The following is a 26274-nucleotide window of genomic DNA, read 5'->3' as shown; positions in this document are numbered from 1 at the left end:
GGGAGAGGGAGAGGGAGAGGGAGAGGGAGAGGGTATATATGATAAGGAGGTTGTTATGTAGATGAGATGGGTTGGGTTGAGTTAAATGAATTGATTTGAGATAAATTTGTTTGAGTTGAGTTGAGTTGAATAGAATTGAATTGAATAAAATAGAATTGAAGTAAGATTTTCGAATAAATAATCAATAAACAAATGAACGAATATCTAGCTATTTTATACATTACATTATATTATTACTCTCACGAGTCGCTGATCGCTAGTCATTATCAAAAATTCAAAATACCTATGTACTAGGTAATAAATAACTCATAATTTCTCAAATATAAGTTAAGGTATACTCATTCATATACATTCAAATTCATTTTCAAATCCATCAAATCCATTCCATAATGATTTCAATTCATTTCATTCAACTCATATCAATCGTCTTCATCTTAATCTTAATCTTTATATCATCATCTTGTTCTTATTATTCATTTCATTTCATTTCATTACTTTCAACTACACTCTCCTCTCGCTTCCCCCCTAACTCTCCTTTCCTCAAGAGAAAAGAGAATTGCTGTCTTCCCTCCATCTCCTTTCCATCTCATCTTTATACATCACACCCTAAGGTCATTCCAAATCCAAAAGTGTGTGATGATCCCATCAATTCGATTCGATCCAATTCGAATCGTGTCTATAACGACGGATGTAAGCCCAAACCAAAATTAGGTTATGCTATGTTATGGTAAACCATTGAGGAAATCCATCTATAATCCCTTGTCCCACGCTCATTACATCCATGACATTAGAATACCCTAATTCCCCATCATCTTTTCACCACCACCAAAAAAACAATTGAAGTAATAAAGAATAGTCTCAAAATCTATATTCAGCGAGAGACTTTGAAGAATAATTCTCATTATAAAATGAAGAGAATATACATGTGTAGCGAGCCCAGCACAAACTTTTCTCTATAAAAACACCCCCTAAGAGAAGAGGTAAAAGCGGCGGTAACTCTAGCGATAGTTGGACTGTTTATTCACCCAAGGTGGGCGAATAAATAAATAAAAGTGCCCATGTCTATAATCAACCATGATAGGCGTATTATGAACAGTAAGAAATGAAATCGAAATGTTTAGCCAGAAATCGCTTGCCATGTCGAAATGACGTAGCAGATCGGCATGGTTCAGTTGATTCCGGCAGTATTATCATTAGTATATACTGTAAGGAACTCGTGTATCCAAATCTTCGAATTGAATGGTCCCGAAAGAAGTTAAAAGAGGTATATGTACAAATGTTCAAACTGTCCAGTGATCCAGGGAATGTCGGAAAATTGGAAGTCGAATTAGGATAGAAGTCGCTCATGTGGAAACGCCGTAACATGATAATGCCGTAAAATCATGATGAGAATTTCTCTCACCTGGGAGAGTCGAGAGAAATTGCTCCTGTCGAGTGCAACGTTATTGCAGACGTAAGAAATCACCTAACAACAACCTCGCTGAGCTCACTATCCGAAGCTTGAGATGCCAAAGTGTCACCTTCCCATGCCGATGCGTTTTCATCAGTTGGACTTCTCGATCCAGAAGAAAATGAAGAGGATGATCCCATGGTCCATTCGTCGCTGCTATCATGACGGAAATCTTGGTCGAGAACTGCAAGTCCATATTCGTAGATTCCGGTAGGTGCATCACCTCTCTCAACATAGTCGTAATCCCAACGGAACATCTTGTCTGCTTGAATTCTAGGCAGAAAGTTTGTCTTGGAGATATAGAAAGCAATGGCGGCGAGGAAACCTCCGGCTACGAGATCAACGGCATAATGGTGAGATAGATACATGGTTGCCCACCACATCCACATGGCGTATGCAATAACGAATGGTCTGAGTTTTGGGAAGCAATGGCTCATGAAAAGTGCTTCCAATACTGCATTACCAGAATGCAATGATGGGAAAGCTCCAAACACCAAAGGTGATGCGGTGAAGTTTGTTGTGTACATATCAAAACCGAATAGTAAATCGATTCGTGCAAGACCCGCAGGCGATCCTTCCATGGAATAATTGGCAGGCGCAAGACCATACAAATTCTCATACCAAGGAGGCGAACAAGGGAAGATCAATTGGATGGCGACTCCAATAATGTTCAAGTAACCGAAGGTTCGTGCGAATACTGGTACGGTACCGGGAGGACCGAAAAGGAACATCAAGGCGGCCCAAACAAATGGTCCTCCAAAGTGTAAAATTCCATAGGGTAACCATGCGAGGACATCAAGAACGACATATTGGTGTGCGGAGAGGATGTTGCTAATATTTGCACCATAAAAGATATTCTCGAGGGCAGGTAGAACTTTGACCCAGATATGTGGTCGGTATTCGGCCGGAATAAATCTATGAAGTCTGTTAGAAACAAAGCGGTCTGGCATGTATTTGACGGGGGAAGAGGAGTTTCAGAGAGGCTCAAAGAAAGCGGCAAATTGGATCGCAATGCGAATGGAAGAGTGCACATACCGAGCATTGAAAAAGAAAACCAACCAGGTGAAGATTGGGAGAACTGGTAAGAAGAATTGTCTTGTTGCTGGCATAAGAAGCGCAAGCATTAAAAGAGTAGCAGCACCAGTCTTCATCAGAGGCCCCGGCGCTTGACTGATTGAGAGCGAGAATATTGCGATAATGATCAAGATCAAATATTGACCATCATACACCGACCATCTATGTGACCTCAAAGCTCGTAATGTATCCTTTGGATCGAAAGACGTCTCAATTGAAGCTATCGATGAAGCTGGAGGTAGATTTGAACGAAATTTGGATCTCAGCCTCCTTCTCATCCTACGAGGTATAGGATTCGGTATCGACGGCCATGAGAAAGGCATCTTGGATTTTGTAAATGTTGGTGAAGTTGTCGACGAGTAATAATTTGTTTCCGGCATGGCAAATTCTGGGGGAGGTAAAGTTATCAAAGGAATGAAATGATCAGGTAGAAGTTCGACGATGTTTGGATCGTTGGACTTTTTCTTTTTTTTTTTGTTCACACGGTGAGGGTGAGGGTGAGAGTTGAGGCGTATCTACGGGATCGGCGAATACGCAATCAAAGGAAGATAGCGGAGTTTAAGAGGAAGGATGCTGATTTATAATTGTCGAAATGTATGATTATCTCATGAATGATGGATAATGTGTGTTTGTCGAATTGTTTGGGAGTGATTTATTGAGAGAGACGAAGAGAGAGAGGAAGAGAGAGAGAGAGAGAGAAGATGTTATTATCTAATTTTATCGAATCATAAAATTAAAATTGTAGTTGTTGTAGTGAAACCAAAAAGTGTAAAAGACTTCGGAAGGTAAGGTCAGGTAGGACGGGTCAGAGGATTGAAGGTGGAGGTGGAAGGAAGTGTGTGATGTATAAGAGAAGTCTGATTGGGATTGATGAGGGAAGAGGCGGATGTATGATGGAAGTGATGGAAGTGATGGAAGTGAAGGAACAAAAAATAAGAAAATCGGGTTTAGGAGGATATGGCGCCGGGCTAGTACAAGTAGTCCGAATGTACCAAGTAATGAAAAGAACCTTGGAAGGTCTTTTTGGGTCTTTTGCTTTACTTTCCCTTTCCCTTTCTCTTCTTTTCTTCTTCTCTCTCCCTCCCCTCCCCTTCCCTTCCCTTCCCTTCCCTCTTACTCAACTGGGGCTGGGTTCTTGTTTGGGTTTCGAGCACCAGGTCCTTTTTTAATTATGACTGGGTTCAGAAATTATGTCAGCTAAGCTCGCTCTTAAAGTAATAAGTACGTGAGAGAAGAAAAGAAAGAAAGAAGAAAAAAAGACTGGATCTTGGCAAGGGAATGAATGTATGAGTAATCTTGGCAAAGAGATTCATAGCAAAAAAAAAAAATATATGATCAAATACTCCGCCCACACATATACGAAATACGGGAGTCTGACCAAGGCCCTATTGGTATCTTTTCCGCTGATTTGACGATTAATTCATTTGTTTATTGATTTTAATCTCGACTGTTGGTAGATTATTTGGTAATGAATATCATTGTTTGTTGCATCTTTCCCGTCAATTCGGTAATCACGTAGGATGTTCCAATTCGGAAAGATCAAATAACGAAAACGGTCGGAAGAAAGGTAAAACATTAACATTATCATCATCACGAGGTGCAGGTGCAGGTGAGGGCGGTTTGAAGTGAGTCTTGCATAGGTAGTCACGACTTGAAAGTACTGGTCAAGAAATAAGGTCTAATCTAGCTACGCGCTTCAACAAACCTCAACACGCGGGTGGGTGGGATTACTTCGTAACAAGTAGGCGCAGGTATACCAACCAGTAGGGACAGGATTATTGCTAGAACATTGAGAACTCAGATCACTCATCGGTACATACATACATCAAGACATCGTACGTCGTATATCGTACATGCTCTGTACATACCTACATACCGGCCGGTTTACATACATGATACATGATACATGATACATAATACATCCAACCCCCAAATCCAACCTCCAATCTCTTACCGTAGCCCATAGAATACCGATGCGAGCTATCCGAATCCGACTGCGACCAATCATCACCGCCACACAGGATTTCCCAAGGTTGCTCTGGAACAGGAAAACTTGAAAGGAACATACTTTGACTTACAAATGCGGCGGGAGAAGATGGAAAATTATGTCAAACAGGGTACACTTCTGATGTACAGAGTACTTCGTACAGATGGACGGAGGGATTACAAAATGTTTACGCTGCGAGATTAAGTAAGGTTACTTGTGAAGAGAGTTTCGAACCAAGAGAAAAAGAAGGCTGCTTGCTATCGATCTACTAGATGAGCACGAGTACGAAGGAACTCAAAGCGGAATTCGAGATTTCTAGGTACAATCTATGTGATGGTTATTTATGTCAAATTGATTGATACTATGAAAGACATCAAACTGTTTTACAAAGATTATCAAGTCTTCACAGCCAGCCATTCGCATACCGGCGTATATCACCGTATAGCATATCAAATAAGACAATTTTCCCAAAGTCCAATGCTTCAAAATAATGATAAGCTTCATCTTAGCCCGTCCTCATCCTCATCCTCATCCTCATCCCTACCGACGTACTATCCCCATCCATTCTCTCGAGGCTATCGTTGCCTGCATAATTTTATGCAGTGTAAGGTTAATCGAGAGACCCGGAAGGGAAGTGCCTTATTAGTATGACATGATTGGATAAATCCCATGTCTTGTTCATCAAGTTCCGCACATCAAAATTTAACCCCCCTTGTCGTGTACCGTCTTCGTCTTTCATTGGCTGCATGGGACTTCATAGTCCTCTTATTAAGGCTTCCTCGAAAAGATTCATCACTTAAAAGGAAATGAGGATGGTGAGGGATGAATGGTGATACCGCAGTCGCAGTCGCAGTCGCAGTCGCAGTCGCAGTACATATCTTATCTGGGTATTGATTCAAATTCAATATCGAAATTACTGCCGCGCAAATCTTTCAAGGGAATAGAAGTCATCGTATATCATTTTTCATATCATCAGGTATCAATCAGCCTACAGGATCCATATGTATGTGCGGATTGTGGTTTCGGTGCCCCTGATTAGACGGAAACATCTAACCTTCACTCAACAATTCCTCTTGCAGTCTGTGAACACCTTAAATTATATCCATAGGACTAATGCGGAGGGTCTCTAGGTTTTGAACCTTCAGCTCCAACGATTCGCATCAAGGACGTCTTCAATTCAATTCATCTCATCATACCTAATCTCCTTTCATGCCCTTGAAGACGTCGTCGCGTTTTTTACGAAAGAAAGTTTCACATCCTCCAATTGTCGCTTGCAAGCTTCTCTAAGCCACTCATACCAACCTTGGGATGTTGTAGGATGCCCATGGCCATTTACGGAATCAACCTCCGTCTCCATTAACTGCGGGGTCCCAAAAGGGTATACTTTTTATGCTGTGCTGCTGCGCCAGCGTTGCCCGTGTTTTCAGTTGAGGACTGCCTTGGTCAATGTCCCCATTTCCATGGGTTCTCTACCACCAAGCATTGCCCAGCCACCCACGAAAGCGCGTACCAAAAAACTCCCATGGTGAGGATCATCTCAGCAAAAATCGTCATGTTTCACAGCTTTTTAATCGCTCATGAGTCGTTATCGATATCAAAGCTCAATACGCCTCACTATCTAAGTATCGTATTGCTCCCCAAGTATGGCAAGGGCAAGTCAAGATGATGTAGCTCAGTAAGACATCTTGATTCTTGACAAGAACAAAACAGATGTAATTGTTTTTGATAATACTGACCATGACAACCGACAACAATGCCTCTTTCATCAGTGGGCGCAGCGTACTCAACGAGCTACACCTTGTCTGGCATATAAATACGCCTTGTCGTGCTTGTCGTGCTTATCGTCTAATAGCCTCAAAGTTACTGCACAATGACTGTGAGCTCCGGAAACTTCGGTAGATGTCGAATCCAATCAATGAGTACCATCATTTACCATCATTCACACATCATTCACACGTCACACCCTCACCAAAACGTTTACTTATGCGATGCCACCTCGAATTGCATAACTCCCACTCGGGACAGAGAATCAGCGATAAACCGAACTCATTGCCTTGTCAATCTATCGAATCTTCAATTCCTTATCTTGAATATCCATTGTGATATCTCAAATATCGATACTGTGCTAGGTAATCTGTATATGTACAACCTCACGCGACCAATTTGCACCTCGAACTAAAAGCTTCAAGGTCGGGTTACGGGCAGGATAACTTTCATTGCTGTTCTCCCGAGCATCGATTGACACATGTGACATATCATTATCATCATCAGACAACCAGAACAAGACGACTAGGTAGCTATTCTTTAATCGTCAGACCGATACTCCATCACTTCTAGTTCAAGAATCGCACAATGGATTTCTCATCATTTATGGAGTGCAGGTTACCTACCTAGGCATCTTTATAAAAATCACTCCACCGAGTTCCACCGACTATCGAAAGAACTCTCTAAGCGCCTATCCACCATCGGCACCAAATAATGATTCACGGATTTACATCCATCCATCACAATGCTCGATTGACCGGGAAGTATCCGTCCTTTCTTACGGTGTACGATGTATAATGTATAGCTTCCAGAGTACATAACCTTAAACTCTACTTTCTGCACTTTAAAGTTTCTATTATTAAGCTTCTTTTCCTTCTTCCCCTTCTTCCCCTTATATGGTTCGAATCAAGATTCCTAATCATCAATCATTAAATACTACCTAGCATAAAGATCCCAATAAACCACCATGATTTATCAGATCAAACATCACCTCTAGCCCTTTGCCTACCCCTCTTCAATCACCACCCAAAATCTCCTTATCCAAAATCTCCTTATCCAATCCACACCGCACAGACACACCCCCTTCCCTCCCTAAACCCAAGCAAAAATCTCTTCTCCTACCCAGTAACCACACCTATACTTGTTTGCTTGCCATGTCAAGTTGTCAGCCCGTCCTCACACCATACCCAATCCAGCACACACCCTCATCTCTCCTCAATCCCTACGCGATAATCACAAACTACCGTATCCATCCTATACTATAGTACACTACACTACACTACACTACGACGATACCTCCTTATCCTTGCGCCACATAATTTCCCACGCGCATGGGAAATGGATGGGGCGCGCAGGCGAGCTCGGATATCGGAAATAGGATGAGAATCTGAGATGGGATATTGACTATAGTAAATAAAACCTCTGTATAAGAATTCCCTCTATAAGAATAATCTTTATTCTTAAAATCTCTCTATTAGAATATTCTTTCAAAAAATTAATTTAAGAATTATATATATATATTCTTATTAGATTAATAGAATTATTAGGATTTAGCTATTACATGATAGGAATATCGAAATTCTAGACATTTTTATACGAGTGGAAAAATGTTATAAAATAAACGCTATAAAATAGTTACGGAGTGTGACCCGATCGAGATTAATCGAAAGTAGCTTACTACTATTTCGGAATTAGTCGAATATCTCTCTACATGAATATCTCTATATGTTCTTGAAAAAGATTATAAAAACTAGTATTCTTATAGAGAGGTTTTACTATAAATTACTAAGTAAGCGGTGCTCTAAGGGAATTCAATCTTTTTAAAAAAAAAATCTTTTTTCTTTTAATGTTTTTTTTTTTTTCACAACCGGCCGGCTTATTTGAAATTGAAATTCTCCTCTCCGTACAAAGTATAGCATGGCGACTCGTGAGGAGGCTTTTAAGTTTTAGGATAGAGTTTTAAGTTTGGGTTTGGGTTTGGGTTTGGGTTTAGGGAAGAGGGGTGGGGAGTTGGGACGAGGGGTTTCTTGATTAGTTAGGGTTGAATGAATGAATGGATGGATGGATTGGCTTGTTGTGGAAGGTGGGTGGGTAGGTAGGCAGTGTTATGTAATTCTTCTTGGAATTAATCATCAAACGGAAAACGGAAAATGGAGAATGGAGAATAGAAATGGAGATGGAGATGGAGATGGAGATGGGAATAGCCATAGATGGAAAACGGGAATCGGGATATGCGGATTTCGGAAACGGATATTGAGAGAGGGGGAGAGAAAGTGAGGGGAAGTCGAGGATTATTTTGGGGTGTAGATAAATGTATAATATAGTATAGTATAGAATGTAGATATACAAGTAGGGAAGAAGAAAACTATCCGCGCTATCGTCTATTTCACAGCGTTGAGATTGTTGAGGTTGGTTACTTACCGCACTTAAGCACTTACGTATCTACTTACTCTTTGTAGATTATCTTTTGATTGTTCTATACTATCTTTAATCTCGTACTCCTGACTCTCTACTCCTATCCCAGACAAGTACGAGTATGAGTATGAGTATCTATCTATCTATACGCGGACTTCTCAAACATCTTTATATCCTTTCCTCTCCTCTCCTCTCCTCTCCTTTCCTCTCCTTTCCTCTCCTTTCCTCTCCTTTCCTCTCCTTTCCTCTCCTTTCCTCTCCTCCCCTCCCCTTTCCTCTCCTCTCCTGCCATTCCTTTCCAGCACACCACTTTTTCTTCTCTCTTTCTCTCCTCCCTATCAGATCAGATCAGATCATATATCTCCTCTTCGCCTATACACGATATATAATACAAAACCTCGCTCCCCCATCGAATTCGCATTCTCAAACGCAACGCAATTCCGGTAATGGCGATATATACCTAGCCTAGTCTAGTCAATAAGATCCTGTCTTCTATACAAGGCTTAAAACTTGAAGATCATTTTGGCCGAAAATGTTGAATGAATATGATATCCACTTTTTTAGCTTGCGGCTGGGTGCGGTGCCGGATGACTGGTGATGTGCGACGGGTCACGGATGGGATGGGATGGGATTGATGTGCGACGGAAGGATAGGAGGGATGGAAGTCTTCGATTCTCCGCTTTCCGAGAGAGTAGCCGAGGAGGTGGGTGGTTGGAAATTCGGTGGTGGAGATGGTAATTTTTGGGTATTGTATTGTTTCTTTCGGTTAGGTTGGAGGGGGTGGGAGGGGGAAAAGATTGATGGATAGATTGGTAGATTGGTAGATAGAATAATAACACTAAAAAAAGAATTTATGTATTTTGTTTTCGTAGAGAATCTTGTTAAGTGGTTTTGGTTTTGGTTTCTTCTTCTTCTTCTTCTTCTTTGGATTTGGATGCGATATACTGTATACAAGTACAGCATACATACGTACTGACATAGTGAAGAACAGTTTCTAGAATAGAGTATTCTGGTTTCTTTACCAAGTTCATAGATACTACTTCTCTCCTTTCCTCGTTCTCTATAAACCAAAATCTCGATCCATAAATTTTCTTCTCTCTCATAGTATATTCATTCTAATTATTCCAATCATTCCACTTGTTATAAAACTTGTAATCAAAGGAGATTCGAAAGAGGAAATAATGATTGGTTAGTATACTTCTTGTATTCTGTTTTGTTCGTGTATGATGGTGTATGATACTGGAGGAAATCTTTCTAGGAAGCGAAGAGAGGGGGGGTTGTGCAGCCAAAGAAGGTGTTGTGATGGATGTGATGTGATGGGTGAGTAGGTAGGTATTCGGAGTAGGTACTTGAAGGAGATACTCGGAGTAGGTTAATAATATGATACGATTTAATACGATGAGGTCTAAATATATTTCGTGATTCTTGAAATTTTCGTTGCGAAATAAAAGATACAATATATGCTGAGGTGATGCAGAGTGGGATTTCGGAGAAGTAGGAAGTGGTGTCAATATTGGTACTGGTACTAATATTCTTCGCCAGATGATCTGAGATATCTGGGATAGCAAGGGGAGATAGATTGAAACGTTTGAATGGGGGGCTGGGGACTACTTGATTGATGAATGGATGTAGTTGTGTACCCAATGACATCATGAAGTAGATCTGTAAGTCAGTACGAGTAGTACTACATGTAGGTCTTTTACTCGCTGTCTGTATCCTGTTGCTGGAATCGAATTTGCACGCTTACAATACATCACTGCGTGTAAGATTAGTTACGCACACGTAGATGTTTGATAGATTTCAAGTCTTTAGAAATCTATTATCTATTGAGCTTTCGAGGGTTTGAATGTCTAGAAATCTCGAAGTTTGGGGAGATGGATTTGTTGGATGAAGATTGGGTCGGTTAGATGTTTCTAATGACTATTCATTCACATCTCATGTTGTTCATGGGTAGAGAAGTAGTTTATACTAATGATACCACAATCTCAAGACGAGTGTCTTCGAGACTCTCACGTATCCCCGAAATAAGCGAAATGTCTAGTTAGATGTTTGGGAAGTCTTCGTAAGAAATCATAAAAACGAGCATCTGAGACACCTCTCGATGATGACTCGAGTCTGGTTCTAGACAATAGACGCTACAATATGTGGACTTGTTGGACGTGGTTTTGATCCTATGGGGTGGGAAGAAGCGAGGATTTGTTTGTAGTATGGAGGAATTACTTATTAAATGATAATCTGAGTATTAGTATATGATGTTTCTGTTAAATTTTCTTGAGCGAGAGTAATATTGTATTTCACCTGGAGATGTAGCATCTAAAGTTCTAGATTGGTCACTGGTGTTTGAGTTGATAGGTAGATTATCAGAAATTGATGAATGAGCTGAAAAGAGAGGAGATCGAAATGGAATGAGATTTAAATTATTGAAGGACGTATTTAATTGCTGGCTGACTTTGACCCCAGTCACGAGGGAAAGAGGATTTTTGATTTCGATTTCTTGAAATCTTGGTGTTTAAAGGGGAGTATGCGTTTATAATTGAATGGTAGATAAGATTGTTGGAGGAAAGGAGGGAGACAGAAGAAGTGAAGGCAAGACGAAGAAGTGGTGATAGAGCATGAGAAGATATCAAGAGTTTTGAAAGACATTGGGGATAGAGAGTGAGGATGTTAGAATGTAGATTGGGATCTAGAGATAAATATAGGGTGATTTAATCAAGATATACTTATCTAAACGACGATTCACACTCAAAAGTGGTGAGTAGATAAGCGAATAAAAGAAATGTAAACTATTCATTCATGATAAGAATCATTCATACGTATGTGACATCCCAGATGATCCCAGACATGAAGAGAACAATACTCATTCTATTGGAAACCAAATCCAAACTGGGTGATAATGTGAATATCAATATCGAGATACCGAGTATCTCAATACCCAACGAAGCCGTGGGAGCGTATAATTGCGACAATTTCCTTGGACAACTGTTTGACTGTACAACGTGGAGGCATTGCAGATATTGCTGTCAATTACAGCTAGTTTCAATCGAAGTATATAATGAGGTGAGATGAATAGGAGATTAATTTATAGACTAGTTGGTGTATAGAGGTATATATGAACGATACACAACGATGATTGGTTCAAGAAATTAACGAATAAGCGAGGAGTTATGATTTTAGTATAATTATCACTGGACGTGCGGGGAGATTTACATAGGATTGAGTATATTGGTAGACGCGATCAAGAAATTAAGCAGGAAACTGATAATATACTATGAATTTCGAGAGGCTGTAGGAGTAGGAACTAATGAAAATAACAAATTTGGTATGCAGCTTCCTTCTGTAAACCTCCCGGCTCTTTGGTTGATGAGTAAAAAGACGCACGAGGAAGAGCAGGTAATGTGAAGATGGGTTTCTTTCGAGAGCCTGTGAACCCATGGTCGCGCGGGTGAAAACAATATAGTAACTAATACTTGTAGCTACCCATAATACACCTCAGAGATGCTAGAACTGAATGTGACTCTCAACTGGGTCGTTTTCTTTTACGGGCCGAGCTGGTGTCAGCGTGAAATATGATACTAAGATTTGTGACAAGGCTGATTTTGGTATGCCTTCGTACATGTGCACTTTTAGCAAATTATTCATTTCTAATCAAAGCATCTACGGTTTTGGACTATTCCAATCGGGATGTTCTGACTTTTGGCTCTATAGAATAGTGAGCATCCTGTTCCGTGTGGATTTTCTTATTGAAGGTGTTATATTGTATCAAACTCTTTCTTCTCTAAACGAGGATGGAATTCTGCATGATATCTGCATTTCGGAACGATTAGTTACATATATAGTCATGGAATCTTGACTATGCATTATTTCTTCCTCTCTACGAGCACCGCATTTCCAGAGGTTATGGTAATAAAAGCGTGAGGCAGACGGAGTAAAATAAATATAATACAGTGACCAGTTCGATGCTTTCTGGAAATGTTGACTCGGTGATTATCCAATTGGAGTCGTCATGTATCAATCTGCATGTCGGTATGCTCTTGCATATCGGCAAAAGCAACCATGTAGCGTCGGGCCGAGCCTGGAAGCGAGATAGCCGACGCAGATGAACCTTAAACCCACCTCGAATGCACTCTAGACGTTACATTACCATGAATAACCGCAATAAAAAGTTCAATAGATGGTTTGTAAAATCTAGTTTCAAGAGGCATCGAATCCTGGGAAGATTATCGTGAGCTGTGTATCCTTTCTTACTTGGAGGTATGTGAGTTCAAATCCAAAACCCACGGACTTGACACAGTATCTAGCTCGAAGTATCTCTTTGCCGATGCAGAAGCACTTACCATACATAGTTCTTTGAAGTGAGTGAAGGATTCCTTGTCATATTGCATCTGATTTGGAAGAGATAAACCTGTTCACTCCAAGTATGTTTTGAGGATAACGTCTTGTTCCTGAACGCGTCAAAGCACAAATTTCATTCTTAGTATCACAAATGTTATTTGTTAAGTGATGCTATGATACAAAGATGAGTTTGTCAGGCTATAATGAGAGATAAATGCTATAAGATTATCATGATTAGTGTCCATACATACTTTTTCTCAAGAGTCAAAGTGGTGTTTTCTGGTTCTCCCACCTTGTCACGATCGCTCTTTCAGAAAAGCTTTTGTTATTTGATGGCATCAGGAGAAGTTTTTCGTGTTACCAAGAAGAAATTGAGCCCTATGTTTTGCATTGCAGCAGAGTGTAGATCTGTACCTTCTCATTCTATAACCTCAAACCCATTTCATAATTCCATTAGAGAAATATAAATATGTACTGTCCTCTCCAGCAACAACTATTCGAAAGTTCCTATTTGTGGCAAATACCACTAGACTGTGTATTTCTCTTTTATAAAGAAGGACTTGCATTTTCTATAGCTTGTCATGAGAGGAAAACCTCGGGGCCCAACCTGCCATGTTTAAAAAACCATGGATTTTTATAACAAAGAGATTGATTTTTGATTTGCTTTAAGGACGCTGTGGTTTGTGCTTAGTGTAAAATCATACATAAAGAAAGTCATAACTCTCAAATATCCTTGCTCGAGTAGTGAATAACTTCGTCTGGCCATTTCGGAACTATCTTTCTCCGGTGTTTACCTAGCAGTTATCCAGTCATAACAAAATTCCTACTCATATATTTCACAAGTCTCAGCTTTCTCTTTGATACTCACATATACATTGTATCAAACCTTTTACTGTCATTCTTGCAATCATTTTGTCGTTTCCTTCTGGCTTTTCATCAAGTTCACCTCAACAAATACACACTATTCATTCTCTAATAAACCCCGATAACAACGAAATTGCTTCTCTAAGCTTTGTTTAACTGATATTCATATTATGCTTATTGTATTTCGAGAATCATTGGCTCAATTTCAGAACATGATTATGTTAATTTTCATATTGGTCTGGGGTCTCCTGAGTGGACTCGCTGCTTCAGCTGGCGACATCAATGCAAATTTCTTTTACCTCACTCTGGATCCAAATGCAACAATCGCAAGTGTAAGATGATCACTCCTACTCTAATAACTTACTTGTCTGATAGGAAGCTGACACGTTGTAGTTTGAAAGTGTTCAAGTGGTTCCTCACTCTTCCAATGCGTCAGTCATTCCAGGCAACGTTCAAGCTATATGGCCTGCACTTCAGAACAATCAAGGCATTATGCAAACTGTGGTCGCAAACCAAGGAAGTATCGGAGAGTGGTTTTATATTGGATTAGAATTTTGTTGCACGTATGTATTTGTTATATCTTTTTACACAAAATTCGACCTTTAATGCTATCCGAGGTCGCTGGAACATATTCGAAGTAACAAAGCTAACTTACATTAAACGTGCAGACCTCAAGACTGGCAAGCCGATAAAGCTCAGCAGGGTACGTTCAATACTTATGCCAACATTCCTAAACAGACAGTGGAGCTGATAAAATATAGTATATCCAGGAGATCACATCACCACAAAGTACCAATTGATGAGTGCAAATAATGGAGTATATAATGTTACATGGAAAGTTGAGAGGGGTTACTCCGGCATTCAAGCTGGCGAGACGTCCTTCACTGCAGAATCCCTTTTCGATCCTCAAGACCATCGTAAGTCACTCACTTCAGCACTCTCATTCGCTACCAAAAGTAAATGATCCAGAAGCGAGGTTGCTAATGAGGATGATCAACAGCAACCCCTGGCGGCCAAGGCCCGTTTAACAAGGTAAGCAGCTGGCTTTGCAACTACTTTATGATCTTCCGACGTAGACTAACTATCTTTAGGCACTTTTCGCAATCGAAACACAAGGAGGAAGTAAGTGGGACTTTGGGCCAGTTCAATGGGAACAAATCACTATAAAAGCCGACACTACTAGAAGTGATTGGTGTTTTAAGTATGTCCTCGACTTTTTCTCTCACTCTTTGTCCAACCACACCGTGGGCGGTGATACTCACTCATTCAACGATCCCACGAACTAACAGTTCACAGACCTGTCAACAACACAGACTTCCAACATTACCTCTCTACTCCTACGGTCTTCGCCTCTGACAATCAAGTGATTTGTGAATATTCTTCGCTGATCTTTGGGGATATAAAACCACCTACAGCTCTCTCACCTCTCGTAACCTCGCACACTGAGCCTGGACCCACCACACAAGATCTAATTTTCTCGCCTACCACAAGCCCCACCGCTACAGTCCTCCTATACCATCAAGAGCCACCTCTTCCAACCCCAAGTCTCGCTGAACCAGGTAATGCTCCCACCTCGACGCTCTCGAATGGCCTTCCAAACCCCTCCTACTCTGCGCTATCAGCTTCCTGGGAATCCGCCAGTACCCACTACAATTCCTACCATTCTATCCAGATGTCCAAATACACCATGGCATTAGAAGCCAATCTGCAGAGCGTCTTCGGAACAACCACGATTACGACTGTAGATGGAGATAGTGCATTGACTACCATCACAACCGACAACTACAAAGCATGGGCTACCGCTTACGCGGCAGCAAATGGGAACGGAACGGGCAATTCTACAAGTGCGAATGGTAACAAATATCCTGTTCAGCTTATTCCAATGTCAGTTCCGTGGTTGATGGCTATGCTTGTGGTGATGAGCTCGGTGTTTGTGGGTGCTGTTGCTTTTTGTATTTACAGACCTAGACAGAGGGAGATTTCTTGAGGGTGTTCTGATTCAAAGTATGATCGACACTACCGGTAGTTGCACTCTAGATTGCTCAAGAAGCTTAGACACAAAGACTTCTAGAGTTGGAATTCTAAATAGAAAGAATTCAATAATATAAGAAACTCATTTCAAAACTCCAGATCAGAATCTATGAATTACCGTGACCGTGATGTATTTGAATTTCGACATTTTGTTTCCAAGATCATAACAGAACTTGGCAGGTATTATTGAAAATAATGTCTTGAGTTCGTAACCAGCTATTCCCCTACAACTCAAAAGAAGGTTTTCAATCTTTTATGTTATTTCCAAAATGCATTAGTGTCTCAAATCCATACCACTATCTTCTGGCTCCAATGTGAATGAACAACATAGATTTGTCCCCGAAATTTAAGTTGAAAATCATATCATTCTAGCTGTTCCTAAATTTTATGTAATATTTCTTGTCAGATTCCGAGCGATGTCCAGAAACTCAAGTCGATTTATGTGTCTACAACTCATACGATTGAGGCCAGAGATCAACATTCGGCTAATTAATATCAGGATTTTTGCATGATATCATCTGTATCTTATGGGTCTAAACCAATAGATTTTCTAGACTGGTCTCGGTGCTTCGAATGTTTAACGTTATTAAGATTGGGAGGGAATTAGATAAATGGTATCAAGATCGGTAGAGAGTTTAATTTTTAAGAAGAGGGTAAAGACTATGAGCTAGAAAAGACAAAGAGACATTGCGTGATAATGAGGAAATAGTAGTCTCTGTCTGTGAGGTCTAAAAGTGGATTAATTGCAAGGCACTACTTGTTATCAAATACATAACATTTCTGCGCTGACGATTTCACATATTCGGTTTTGGATATAAGCAATGGTTTTCATTCATAATGCGTCTTGAAGAATACTGTATATGATACATGAGATAGTATGCCATACATAGAAAGATACTTTTTTGCGTCCATGCGACGACGTTTAGTTGGTCATTAATCATACTAATCTCGACTTGAGATATAGCGCACTATGTAGAGATACCATTACTGAAAGCATCCCACGCATCCTTCTTCCATGGTGCAACCATAATACCCCTCTGAGCGTCACCGAGCTTTCCAGTACCGGCATACGCAATTGATAAATCCTCAGCACCTAAGACTCCACGTGGAGGGACGGATTTCTTCGCTGTCAGTACTGCCATCTCAGCCGCCTTTGCATCACCAGTCGTAGCTGCCAATCTCGACCAAACATGGGTTGAACCTGGATGAAGAATCACATCTTTCTGGACCTCGCTCATTACTTGAATCTGCGAATCCTCTTCGGCAAATGCAGCAATGGAACGAAGAACTTCGCCAACACATGCTTGTTCTGCATCCGTAATAACCTTATCAGTGCGGAGAGTTTGTAACTCCGCAGTTACTGCTTCGATGCCTTCGGTATCTGAATTGAATAGAGCTATGATTCCGAGAAGTAACACTGATTGTACGTGATTAGGATGAGACTCCACACATTCATAGAGAATATCTTGTGCTTTGGAGCGGGATGATTCGGTGCCATGAGCCCATAAAACTTGAGCAAAGACGCATACTGCATCGGGGTTTCCTTTAGATTCTTTGAGAGCGGGCTCAAAATACTCAAGAGCGGTATCGAGATTTTTCAGGTAGTAATGGGCTAGGCCGACAGTAAGATGAGCAGATAGTCTACATTTCTGACGATCTTCTGCAGAAAGCTCATTGCCACTATCTTCATCACAGAGTTGTAAAGCGAGGTCTCCACTTTCTACAGCTTCTTCATATTGCTCATTTGCCAATTGAGATCGAGCGAGATCTGCTTTGGCCAAAGCAAATCGAGATAATGATTCTGGTGATTCTGTAACTTCGTAATCGGCTTCAGCCGCTCCACAAATTGTGGTCAAGGTTGTTACAGCTGAAGAAATATCATGTGTACGCTCAGAAAAAAGTGCTGAGAGATGCTTTGAGACAAGATCATCAGGAGCCATCGATTGGACTTGGTTCAGCGCAAACAAAGGCTGAACCAAGTCTGCTACATTGGTGACATTCTTCGCAGCCAGAACTTGATCAAAAGTTGACTGTGAGTATTGCCGATGCGTGATTAAAGAAGACGATCCAGAAATCTCCATGGCATGAGTAAAAAGGAGATTGGCTTCCTTCGCATCGCCCAACATGAGAGCAAGAAGTCCCTGTCCAATCCAAGCATGCGAGTAATCCGGATCAGTAGACTGAGCTCTTGTAAAGGCATCATTGGCAAGCTGGTGATCATTCTGTTGTAAATATAATGATCCTAAATTAGTCCATGTCTGAGCACTTCTCTCATTCAAGTAGAGACTTCGAACAAAAGAATGCTGTGCAACCTTTGGATTTAGATCACTGGTAACTATACCCAACGCGTTCCAGAACTCTGAGTTGCCTGCTTCTAATTCGATAGCTCTTTTGAAACATCGAACTGCGGCTTTCTGATATCTGGTAGATTTCTTTTTCAAACTAGGTGCCAAACAGACATGGGCACGATGCTCAATCCAACCGAGATTGTAATAAGCAACTGCCTGGGCGTGTGTATCGTGAGATGAGGAATGTATAGCTCGCTTGTGGGCTAGAATCGCTGCATGAAGACATCGAGTTCGGCGCACTCCATCCTCTTCATCGGCAGGAAATAGTCCCTTTGCTAAAACGACATCAACAGATACTCCATCGACGTCTGCAAAAACATCATAAGTAGTTGCCCATTCTTCAAGCAATTTTTTGATATTCACATCTGGGAACTCGTTGATGCGGCTCCAAACCCAAGAGTAAACAGCACAAGCATCGCCTACAGCTCGCCAGAGGTTGAAAGCATCAGCTCTGCTCTCGAAAACTTGACTAGCAACTTCAATAGCCTCGGTCGCACGTTGAGCTGCTTGTCCAAAAAGCCCTTTCTCAATACTATCCCAGGCACTATCAACCAAAGTCTGAATCAGAGCAATAGAAACACCAAATTCCGCGGGACGATTTTGAAGTACAGATTTATAGCCCTCAATGGCATCATCGAAGTTTCCTAGCTCACGCTTTACATTGGCGAGCATATGCTTTGCAAACCAGGTCTCACCATCCTGTCTTTGCTCAATTTCGCTCTCGAATTGTTCCGCATGGTGAAAAGCTTTTGTTGCAGCAATGTAACGTCCGGAATTGTGATAACTTTCGCCTAGGCCGACCCATGAATGATAATCAGAAGGTGTGATGCGCAGTGCGGATTGGAAAGAAACAATGCTCTTGGAGTAGTCTTGTTTATTCAACTCGGCAGTTCCAAGTGCAGCAAATGGCCAACTGATGCCCTTTTTCTTCGAGCCAGGTGCTGGTCTGACCTTTCCCGAATTGACAACTCGTTGAGCAACTGATTCGACCAGCTCCCACTCGCCCTGGCCTGCGAATATCCTAGCCAAGCGCTCAGCAGCTTCCACTTCCGAGGATGAAAGCTCAAAAGCTTTCTGAAAACACTTTCGAGATCTCTTTTTGTCATTCGAGTAGTCTGCGTAGAATATGCCCAGACTAGTATATGCCGGAGCAAAATTAAGGTTACTTTTCAGTGATGCCAGGAAATATGAATATGCTCCCTTTCTGTCCTTGCGTGCAGATTTCGAAGTATCTATGTTCCATAAGCAAACACCAACACGATATTGTGTTTGGGCCAGTAAGTCTCGAGACTTCATATCTTTGGCTTCGATTTGAGGTAAGCACTCTTCTAACTCCTCACATCCACGAAGATAGTCGCCATTAATAGCCTTGACCCATGCTGCTTCAGCCTTAACTCGGATATTCGTAGGATCTCGTTGTAAAGCACGTTCAAGGAAGTCAATAGCGGCAACAAAGTCGTCTTCTTCCTCATAAATCAAACCAATTCCTATGAGAGCAGGAGTTGAGGTGGGATTTTCTTTCAACAGACCATCGAATAAAGCTTTTGCTTCCGGATGATTCTTCGGCGATTGATAAAATACGAGAGCAGTACCCAACATGGCTTTGAAAGATTGGGATGCATTTTTGAGCTTTTTGCCAATTTTGTTGGATTCTTCTAATGCAAGCCGATTTGCGTTCCGCATAAGTTCCACCACGCTTTCGTGCTCATCTAAAAATTGATAATACTCTCCCATGAGACGATGTGCCAGTACTGATGTGGGAGAATCCGTCATGCCTTCTATCATCATTGCCAAGCGATCTTCTGCAAGCATCGCAAAGTCATCCAACGTCACTCCTCCGTCGTCTTCATCTGAACTACTTTCATCACTTTTCTCGTTATTCGTGGGAGCTGGAGTTCGTGGCGGTGGCGGGAAAGGCGAAATCTCACTGGACATGTATCCTCGAAGAACCTGAGCAAGACCACTCGCAGGGAAGAAATATATGTATTCGCGTAAATTGTTGACATCCAAGCCTTGAACATATTCGGGATCTTGCCACTCAATAGCAATATCCCATGCCAGCTTGTACGGATGCTTAATTAAAACCATATCTGTAGCCAGCTTGAATACTTTTGATCGTTTCTCTGTCTTTGAGTCTCCGGGTGGGAGAACAACCAGAGTGTCTAGACATCTTTTAATGAGTTTCTCTTCGTATTGACGGCGAATCTCATCATCGGTGGTCCAGTCTATGATATTATTGTAAATTTCTTCCAAATCACTATCTTTCAAGACTTCTCGTTTCACTTCGACTGTTACTTGACTAATCTTGGCACCTAATCTTGTTCGTCGCTCTCCAATTTCCTTGTTGATACGCTCTTTCTCTTCGAACTCGGTAATCTGAGCTATGATTTGATAGGTGTGTGAAGGATGATGAACGCGGCCTTCCAGATATTGGTAGATTGGGCTATCAGGTAGAATGACTTCCAAGGATCTCCTGTGCTGCATGCGGGATCCTTCATTTTTGGCAAACGCGAGAAATTTGTCGATGACATCTTGACATTTGTATTTGTCGTCGTGAGCTTGATAGATTTGAGATAACTGCAAAGCTGCTATTTGATATTGCTCAACCTTGGAACCACCCTGCTTCTCGTATAACTGAATGAGACCTTGCCATGCCTGTGGCTCTCCTTCCTTGACTTTAGTTGCAGCATCGTAAGCCTTTTCTGCTTCAGGGTATTTCGCTTGTTTACTATAGGCAAATCCTAAGAATATATTCCTGCGGACCGGAAGTTAGAGAGTGATGTTGCTTCCGAGAAATATATATAAATGCATGAGCAATGATACAGGGTTGAACTTACGCCTGGTAGCTATTTGGATCCGAATCAAGAAGCTTCCGGGCTTGCTCGACAGCTTCATCATACTTGTGAGATTGAACTGCAGCATTTATAGCTTTCAGCGCGGCTTTGGTTCCTGACATGTTGTATTACTGAGCAATTTATCCGGCATAGTTAACCCAATAAACTAGCTTTGATTTATGAGAAAGTGTTGAAGATCAAACGATAAGTTCTGAACTACACATGATTAGAATTATACTCGTAGCAAGCACCAATAAGCTAGGTAGGTACATCATACATTTTTTGATTACAGCCTTGTCCTTCTTGGTGGGGTCTAGCCTGCCGTGTCTCCTCGTGCCTGTTCGGCTCGGATCATCTTCGTCCCCCTTTGGAAGGGAACACCGGAAGAGGCCTATGTTGTTTGTCAGCACACCCGTGGACCTGTAAGATAGCGAGTTAAACGAAGTAAAATCGATTAACAGGGTCTTTTCATTGGGTACGTCTTACTCCTGTGATAGTCGGATACCCATCTGACGTCGTCATTGTTGCCCCCAGACATAAAAACTACCTAGGCAGTGCAAATAGAAGGAACCAAGATCCCGAATACGGGAATTGGTACTGGTGGTTGTTTATTTGTTCTTATCACATTCATATGTCTTTTGATCCCATTCACATAAACATCTCTTTCCATACTGCAATTAGGACGATAGAGATATAATCATTGTCAATCAATCGAGGAGAGATCGACAAGAAGAACCACACCGCCGATATCTTATCAAAGCAAGCAGAACACTAAGCGCTGTCTGCCAGGAACTAAAATCATCTCGTACTTTCGCTGCCGGACGAGAACAATTCTTGAACCTCTCTCGCACTCTTCCTCGAAGAATTCATTCACACTATGTCACCACTGCGCTTAACGATCGAGAATGGCCTCTTCCGCGATTCTCATGGCCGTGAAGTTACTCTTCGTGGAATAAATCTTGCTGGAGACGCCAAGTATCCTAGCAACCCGAACCAACCCTCATATATCTCAAAGGACTTCTTCAATGGTGATCATGTCAACTTCCATGCTCGCCCATTTTCGCCAGAAGACGCACATACTCATTTCGCGCGATTGAAACGTTGCGGTTACAATACGATACGATATGTTTTCACATGGGAGGCAATTGAATCGGCCGGCCCGGGTATATATGACGAGACATGGATTCAGCACACCATTGAAATTCTGCGATTGGCAAAAAGTTATGGTTTCTATATTTTCATGGACCCCCATCAAGACGTCGTAAGTATGCAGCCTTCAAGCAAAAGTTTCAACGACTAACAAAGCAGTGGTCGAGATTTTCGGGTGGATCAGGAGCTCCAATGTGGACTCTCTATGCTTGCGGGTTTGATCCTAAAAAGTTCGCTGTGACAGAAGCGGCAATCGTGCAAAATACATATCCAGATCCCGAGAACTACCCCAAAATGATTTGGGCTACGAATTATACACGTTTAGCCTGTCAAACGATATTTACATTTTTCTTCACTGGTCGGGACTTTGCACCTAAATGTATCATTGATGGTAAGAACATACAGGATTACCTTCAGGATCACTTCATAAATGCTTGTGCCCACCTTGCAAAGAGGATTCATGAAGCAGGAGACCTCGAAAATGAAGTGGTAATTGGCTGGGAAAGTATGAATGAGCCTAACCGTGGCTTTGCCGGCTGGGCAGATTTATCTACCATTCCAAGCGAACAGAAGCTACAGAAAGGAACATCTCCGACTGCATTTCAAGCCATGTTGACTGGGTCTGGAAGAGCATGTGAAATAGCCACATGGGGTTTTGGGGGGATGGGACCATACAAATCTGGCACAACTTATATTGATCCCCAAGGAGAGACAGCATGGTTATCAGCAGACTATGACGAATCAAGATATGGCTACAAGCGAGACCCTGGTTGGAAGCTGGGCGAGTGCATCTGGGCTCAGCACGGCGTATGGGATCCATCAACAGATACTCTGTTAAAGAAAGATTACTTTAAGAAGAATCCTCGAACAGGGCAAGAACTTAGCTATGAAGAGTTTACAAACTCACACTTCATGGATTACTACCGCAAACATCGGGACGCCATCAGAGCTCACCATAAAGACTCAATCTTGTTTTGTCAGCCACCAGTGTTGGAAATTCCACCGTCAATTAAAGATACCAAAGACGACGATCCTCTTATGGTCTATGCGGCTCATTACTATGATGGAGTCACGCTTATGACCAAAAAGTGGAATCGTTATTGGAATGTTGATGTTTTTGGTGTCTTGCGAGGTCGATATTGGACACCAGCCTTAGCTATCAAGATTGGAGAGACAGCAATCAGGAATTGTTTCAGAGATCAACTTGCGGCGATCAAAAAAGAGGGTGAAGACTATATGGGAAATCATCCATGTGTTTTGACAGAATTTGGTATTCCTTATGACATGGATGATAGGTATGCTTACAAAACTGGTGATTATTCTAGTCAATCAGGGGCAATGGATGCAAATTACTTTGCCCTAGAAGGAAGTGCTATGGCAGGCTCTGCTCTATGGATTTATATGTGCGAGGCAAGTCACCAGAATTTTCATAGCTTGAATTTCACTAATGATTTACAGAATAAACATGCTATCGGTGACCAATGGAACGGCGAGGATCTTTCAATTTTTTCCTTGGATGATTTACCACTACCACTCGAAGCCAATCCTCCAACACCCAGCGATTCAAGTACATCGCTAGTAGACCACACAGCTGGACCCAATACCAAAAAACAAAACTCAGACGAGTCAACTATCAATCCAGGTAATTTAAAAGCAACATTGAAAACTCCCTCAATTTTGTCGAAGCAAACTGATAGCCCTCCTGAACTCACCAATTCTCCTGGTTACCGAGCCGCTGAGGCCTATGTTCGTCCATTCCCCATCGCAACGGTTGGTAAGGTTTTAGATTACGGATTCGATCTTCGAAAGTGTACCTTTACATTGCGACTTCGTGCCGGCGAAGCAACATCCGAAGATATGCCCACCGAAGTCTTCCTTCCCGAGTTCCATTTCCCGAAAGATAAATGCGAGGTTGAAGTTAGCGCGGGGAAGTGGACGATTAGTACGGATGATGCGGATGGAGGGTTGATTCAAAGACTTAGATGGTGGCATGCGGAAGGTGAACATTCAATTAAAGTCACGGGGGTTATAAGAAAACAGAATGTGAACACCGGGGAAGCAGATGATGAGGGCTACTATAAAAATATGCTGGGGTTTTCAAAGTCTTGCACGTTGATGTAATGAATGATATGAGATTAAGATTGTATATGGATTTTTTGAGCATGATTTGGTGTTCGGAGTGGGGTTTATAGGTTCTTGATTGAGGATTGTTGGGATGATGGGTATTGGTTGTTGATAGTTGGACCCATTTTCATAGCGTGTTTTCGAGATTCGTAATGTTCGTCAGTTGAATACTACCCTGTTGGGAGATGAGATTATTTGTGCTTGTGTGTGCGTATGTGGAAGGTGTAGGGTGTGAATGACTTGTACTTGAGTGAGTGATGGATGATTGAATAGATAGGTGCAGGATTGCGGTCACGGATATGAGTGTGACGAGTCACTGGAGGGAGCTTTCATGTAATGTAGGGGATGGAAATAGGTGTATTCATGTTTGAGCATGAGAGATTTATATTTTAATATGACATGGTTTGTAGACCTGGCATCTGTACGAGAATATTAGTAGATATGAGGGATGGTGATTATAGGGGATATGATATTTTATACTGTGTGAACTTTCATTACTTTGGACGCTTTAGATTTTCTGTAGATTATATTTATGATTTGTGTTTTGTGTTGATTTGTAAATACTGGATACTAGATACCTATGTATATGTATATGTATATGTACTACAAACACCCTTTCATGAATACTCGCTCCCTGGTAGCTCGTAACTCATAAGATATGGATATGGATAAGAATCAGATCACATACCCCAGAGTCCAGAGCTTCTTAAGCTAGGTAAGAGGTAAGAGGTAAGAGGTACGAGGGGGTGTTTCGAAGAGTATGTAGTAGTAGTAGTAGTGGGTAGTTATGAAGGAATGAAGGAATGAAGATATGGAGGATTAAAGTAGGTATTAAGCATATATACCGGCAATCAAGCATTGATTTGCATGATGTTGTGGTTTAGATTCTTGGTAGGTAGGTATGGGTCTGGGCTTTGAGGTTTGGGAGCGGTGGTCTGGGGAGGTTGTGTGTAAGTACTGGGTGGTTTGTAGGTATGTAGTGAGGTAGTATAGAATTTCGGGATTATCTATCATATTTATAGTGTTGGCGTTGGGATGAGGGGTTTATTTATAGGTAATATAGGTAGATAGGTGGTACATATATAGTAAATGAATATAAACACAATGATAATAATAAGAATAGACTACAGTACCTACGAGTTACAACCTACCCAAAATTCCAGAATCAAAAGTGAAACCCAATAGGTAAGAATAAAGACCGGGATGATAAAAGAAGTGTTTCGTCTGGAGAATTGTCAAACGGGGTGGCGGGCAGACGGAAATCTATTGGGTGGAGAGATTTGAGTTTCTGGGTGGTTGGTCCTAGTGGGGAGTAATGCGTAGGGTAGGTGGAGGGAATGATGCGGTTGGAACTTGGAACTTGGTATTTGGTAGTGTAGTTGGAGGTGCTTTGGACGATGGAGGAAATTGTCGATTGTAATTGAGGAGGTCAAAACTTTGGGGTTGGGGATGGATGGGGGGAGGAGAGGATAGGGAGGGGGGTTTAGAGAGATTCGCGCTGGGGGAGGGATGGATTTGTTGCTTTGCTACTTTGTGTGGATGTATTGTGATGGTGATTGAATGGTAGAGTTTGATTTGGTTGTATCTTCAAATGGTGGTCTGTTATGGTGATGAGATGGGATGTACTTAGGAGGAAGGGTAGGCGAAAGAGAATTGAAGTATTAAGGTTAAGGAGAGTGAAATCAGAGTGACGATCAGATCACGGGCCACATGATCGAAGTCATCTCAGAAGCCATGGCCCATTGCCAGAGTCTCCGTTTGGATGTTTGTTTGAGAAGTGGATGACAGTTGATGGACCTCTTAATTTATATGAGATGTTTTTCTGGTTTCTGCTCGAGTAGATACGAAGGGAAGGCAGGCTGGTTCGTAAGTGGTGATGTTTTTCTATCTTGCTAGACTGTG

At 41.6% G+C, this 26274-nt stretch overlaps 4 protein-coding genes across 4 annotated transcripts; 2 read left to right on the top strand and 2 right to left on the bottom strand.

Moving 5' to 3' along the window:
- Positions 1 to 387: 387 nt before the first annotated feature.
- On the bottom strand, positions 388 to 4842 carry EAF01_001251 (uncharacterized protein). Its single transcript, XM_038909501.1, has 2 exons — positions 2486 to 4842; positions 388 to 2365 (listed from the first exon to the last, which is right to left on the bottom strand). The coding sequence occupies exons 1-2, from the start codon at positions 2902 to 2904 to the stop codon at positions 1462 to 1464; spliced, it is 1323 nt and encodes a 440-aa protein (XP_038774313.1). The 5' UTR covers positions 2905 to 4842; the 3' UTR covers positions 388 to 1461.
- Positions 4843 to 14056: 9214 nt separating this feature from the next.
- On the top strand, positions 14057 to 15873 carry EAF01_001250 (uncharacterized protein; the record flags this gene model as incomplete). The annotated part of the gene is made up of 7 exons (XM_038909500.1): positions 14057 to 14218; positions 14280 to 14449; positions 14555 to 14589; positions 14648 to 14803; positions 14887 to 14918; positions 14978 to 15087; positions 15183 to 15873. The coding sequence occupies 7 exons, from the start codon at positions 14057 to 14059 to the stop codon at positions 15871 to 15873; spliced, it is 1356 nt and encodes a 451-aa protein (XP_038774312.1).
- Positions 15874 to 16715: 842 nt separating this feature from the next.
- On the bottom strand, positions 16716 to 21348 carry EAF01_001249 (uncharacterized protein). Its single transcript, XM_038909499.1, has 2 exons — positions 21103 to 21348; positions 16716 to 21020 (listed from the first exon to the last, which is right to left on the bottom strand). Exons 1-2 carry the CDS (start codon positions 21219 to 21221, stop codon positions 16886 to 16888), a joined length of 4254 nt encoding a protein of 1417 aa, XP_038774311.1. The 5' UTR covers positions 21222 to 21348; the 3' UTR covers positions 16716 to 16885.
- Positions 21349 to 21976: 628 nt separating this feature from the next.
- EAF01_001248 (uncharacterized protein) lies at positions 21977 to 24369 on the top strand (the record flags this gene model as incomplete). The annotated part of the gene is made up of 3 exons (XM_038909498.1): positions 21977 to 22360; positions 22408 to 23658; positions 23707 to 24369. The coding sequence occupies 3 exons, from the start codon at positions 21977 to 21979 to the stop codon at positions 24367 to 24369; spliced, it is 2298 nt and encodes a 765-aa protein (XP_038774310.1).
- Between the last annotated feature and the right edge of the window lie 1905 nt (positions 24370 to 26274).

This window comes from Botrytis porri (assembly GCF_014898465.1).
Source record: "Botrytis porri strain MUCL 3234 chromosome Unknown BPOR_002, whole genome shotgun sequence".
NCBI lineage: Eukaryota > Fungi > Ascomycota > Leotiomycetes > Helotiales > Sclerotiniaceae > Botrytis > Botrytis porri.
Note: the sequence above shows the minus strand (reverse complement) of the source record. Positions and strands in the feature narration are given on the sequence as shown.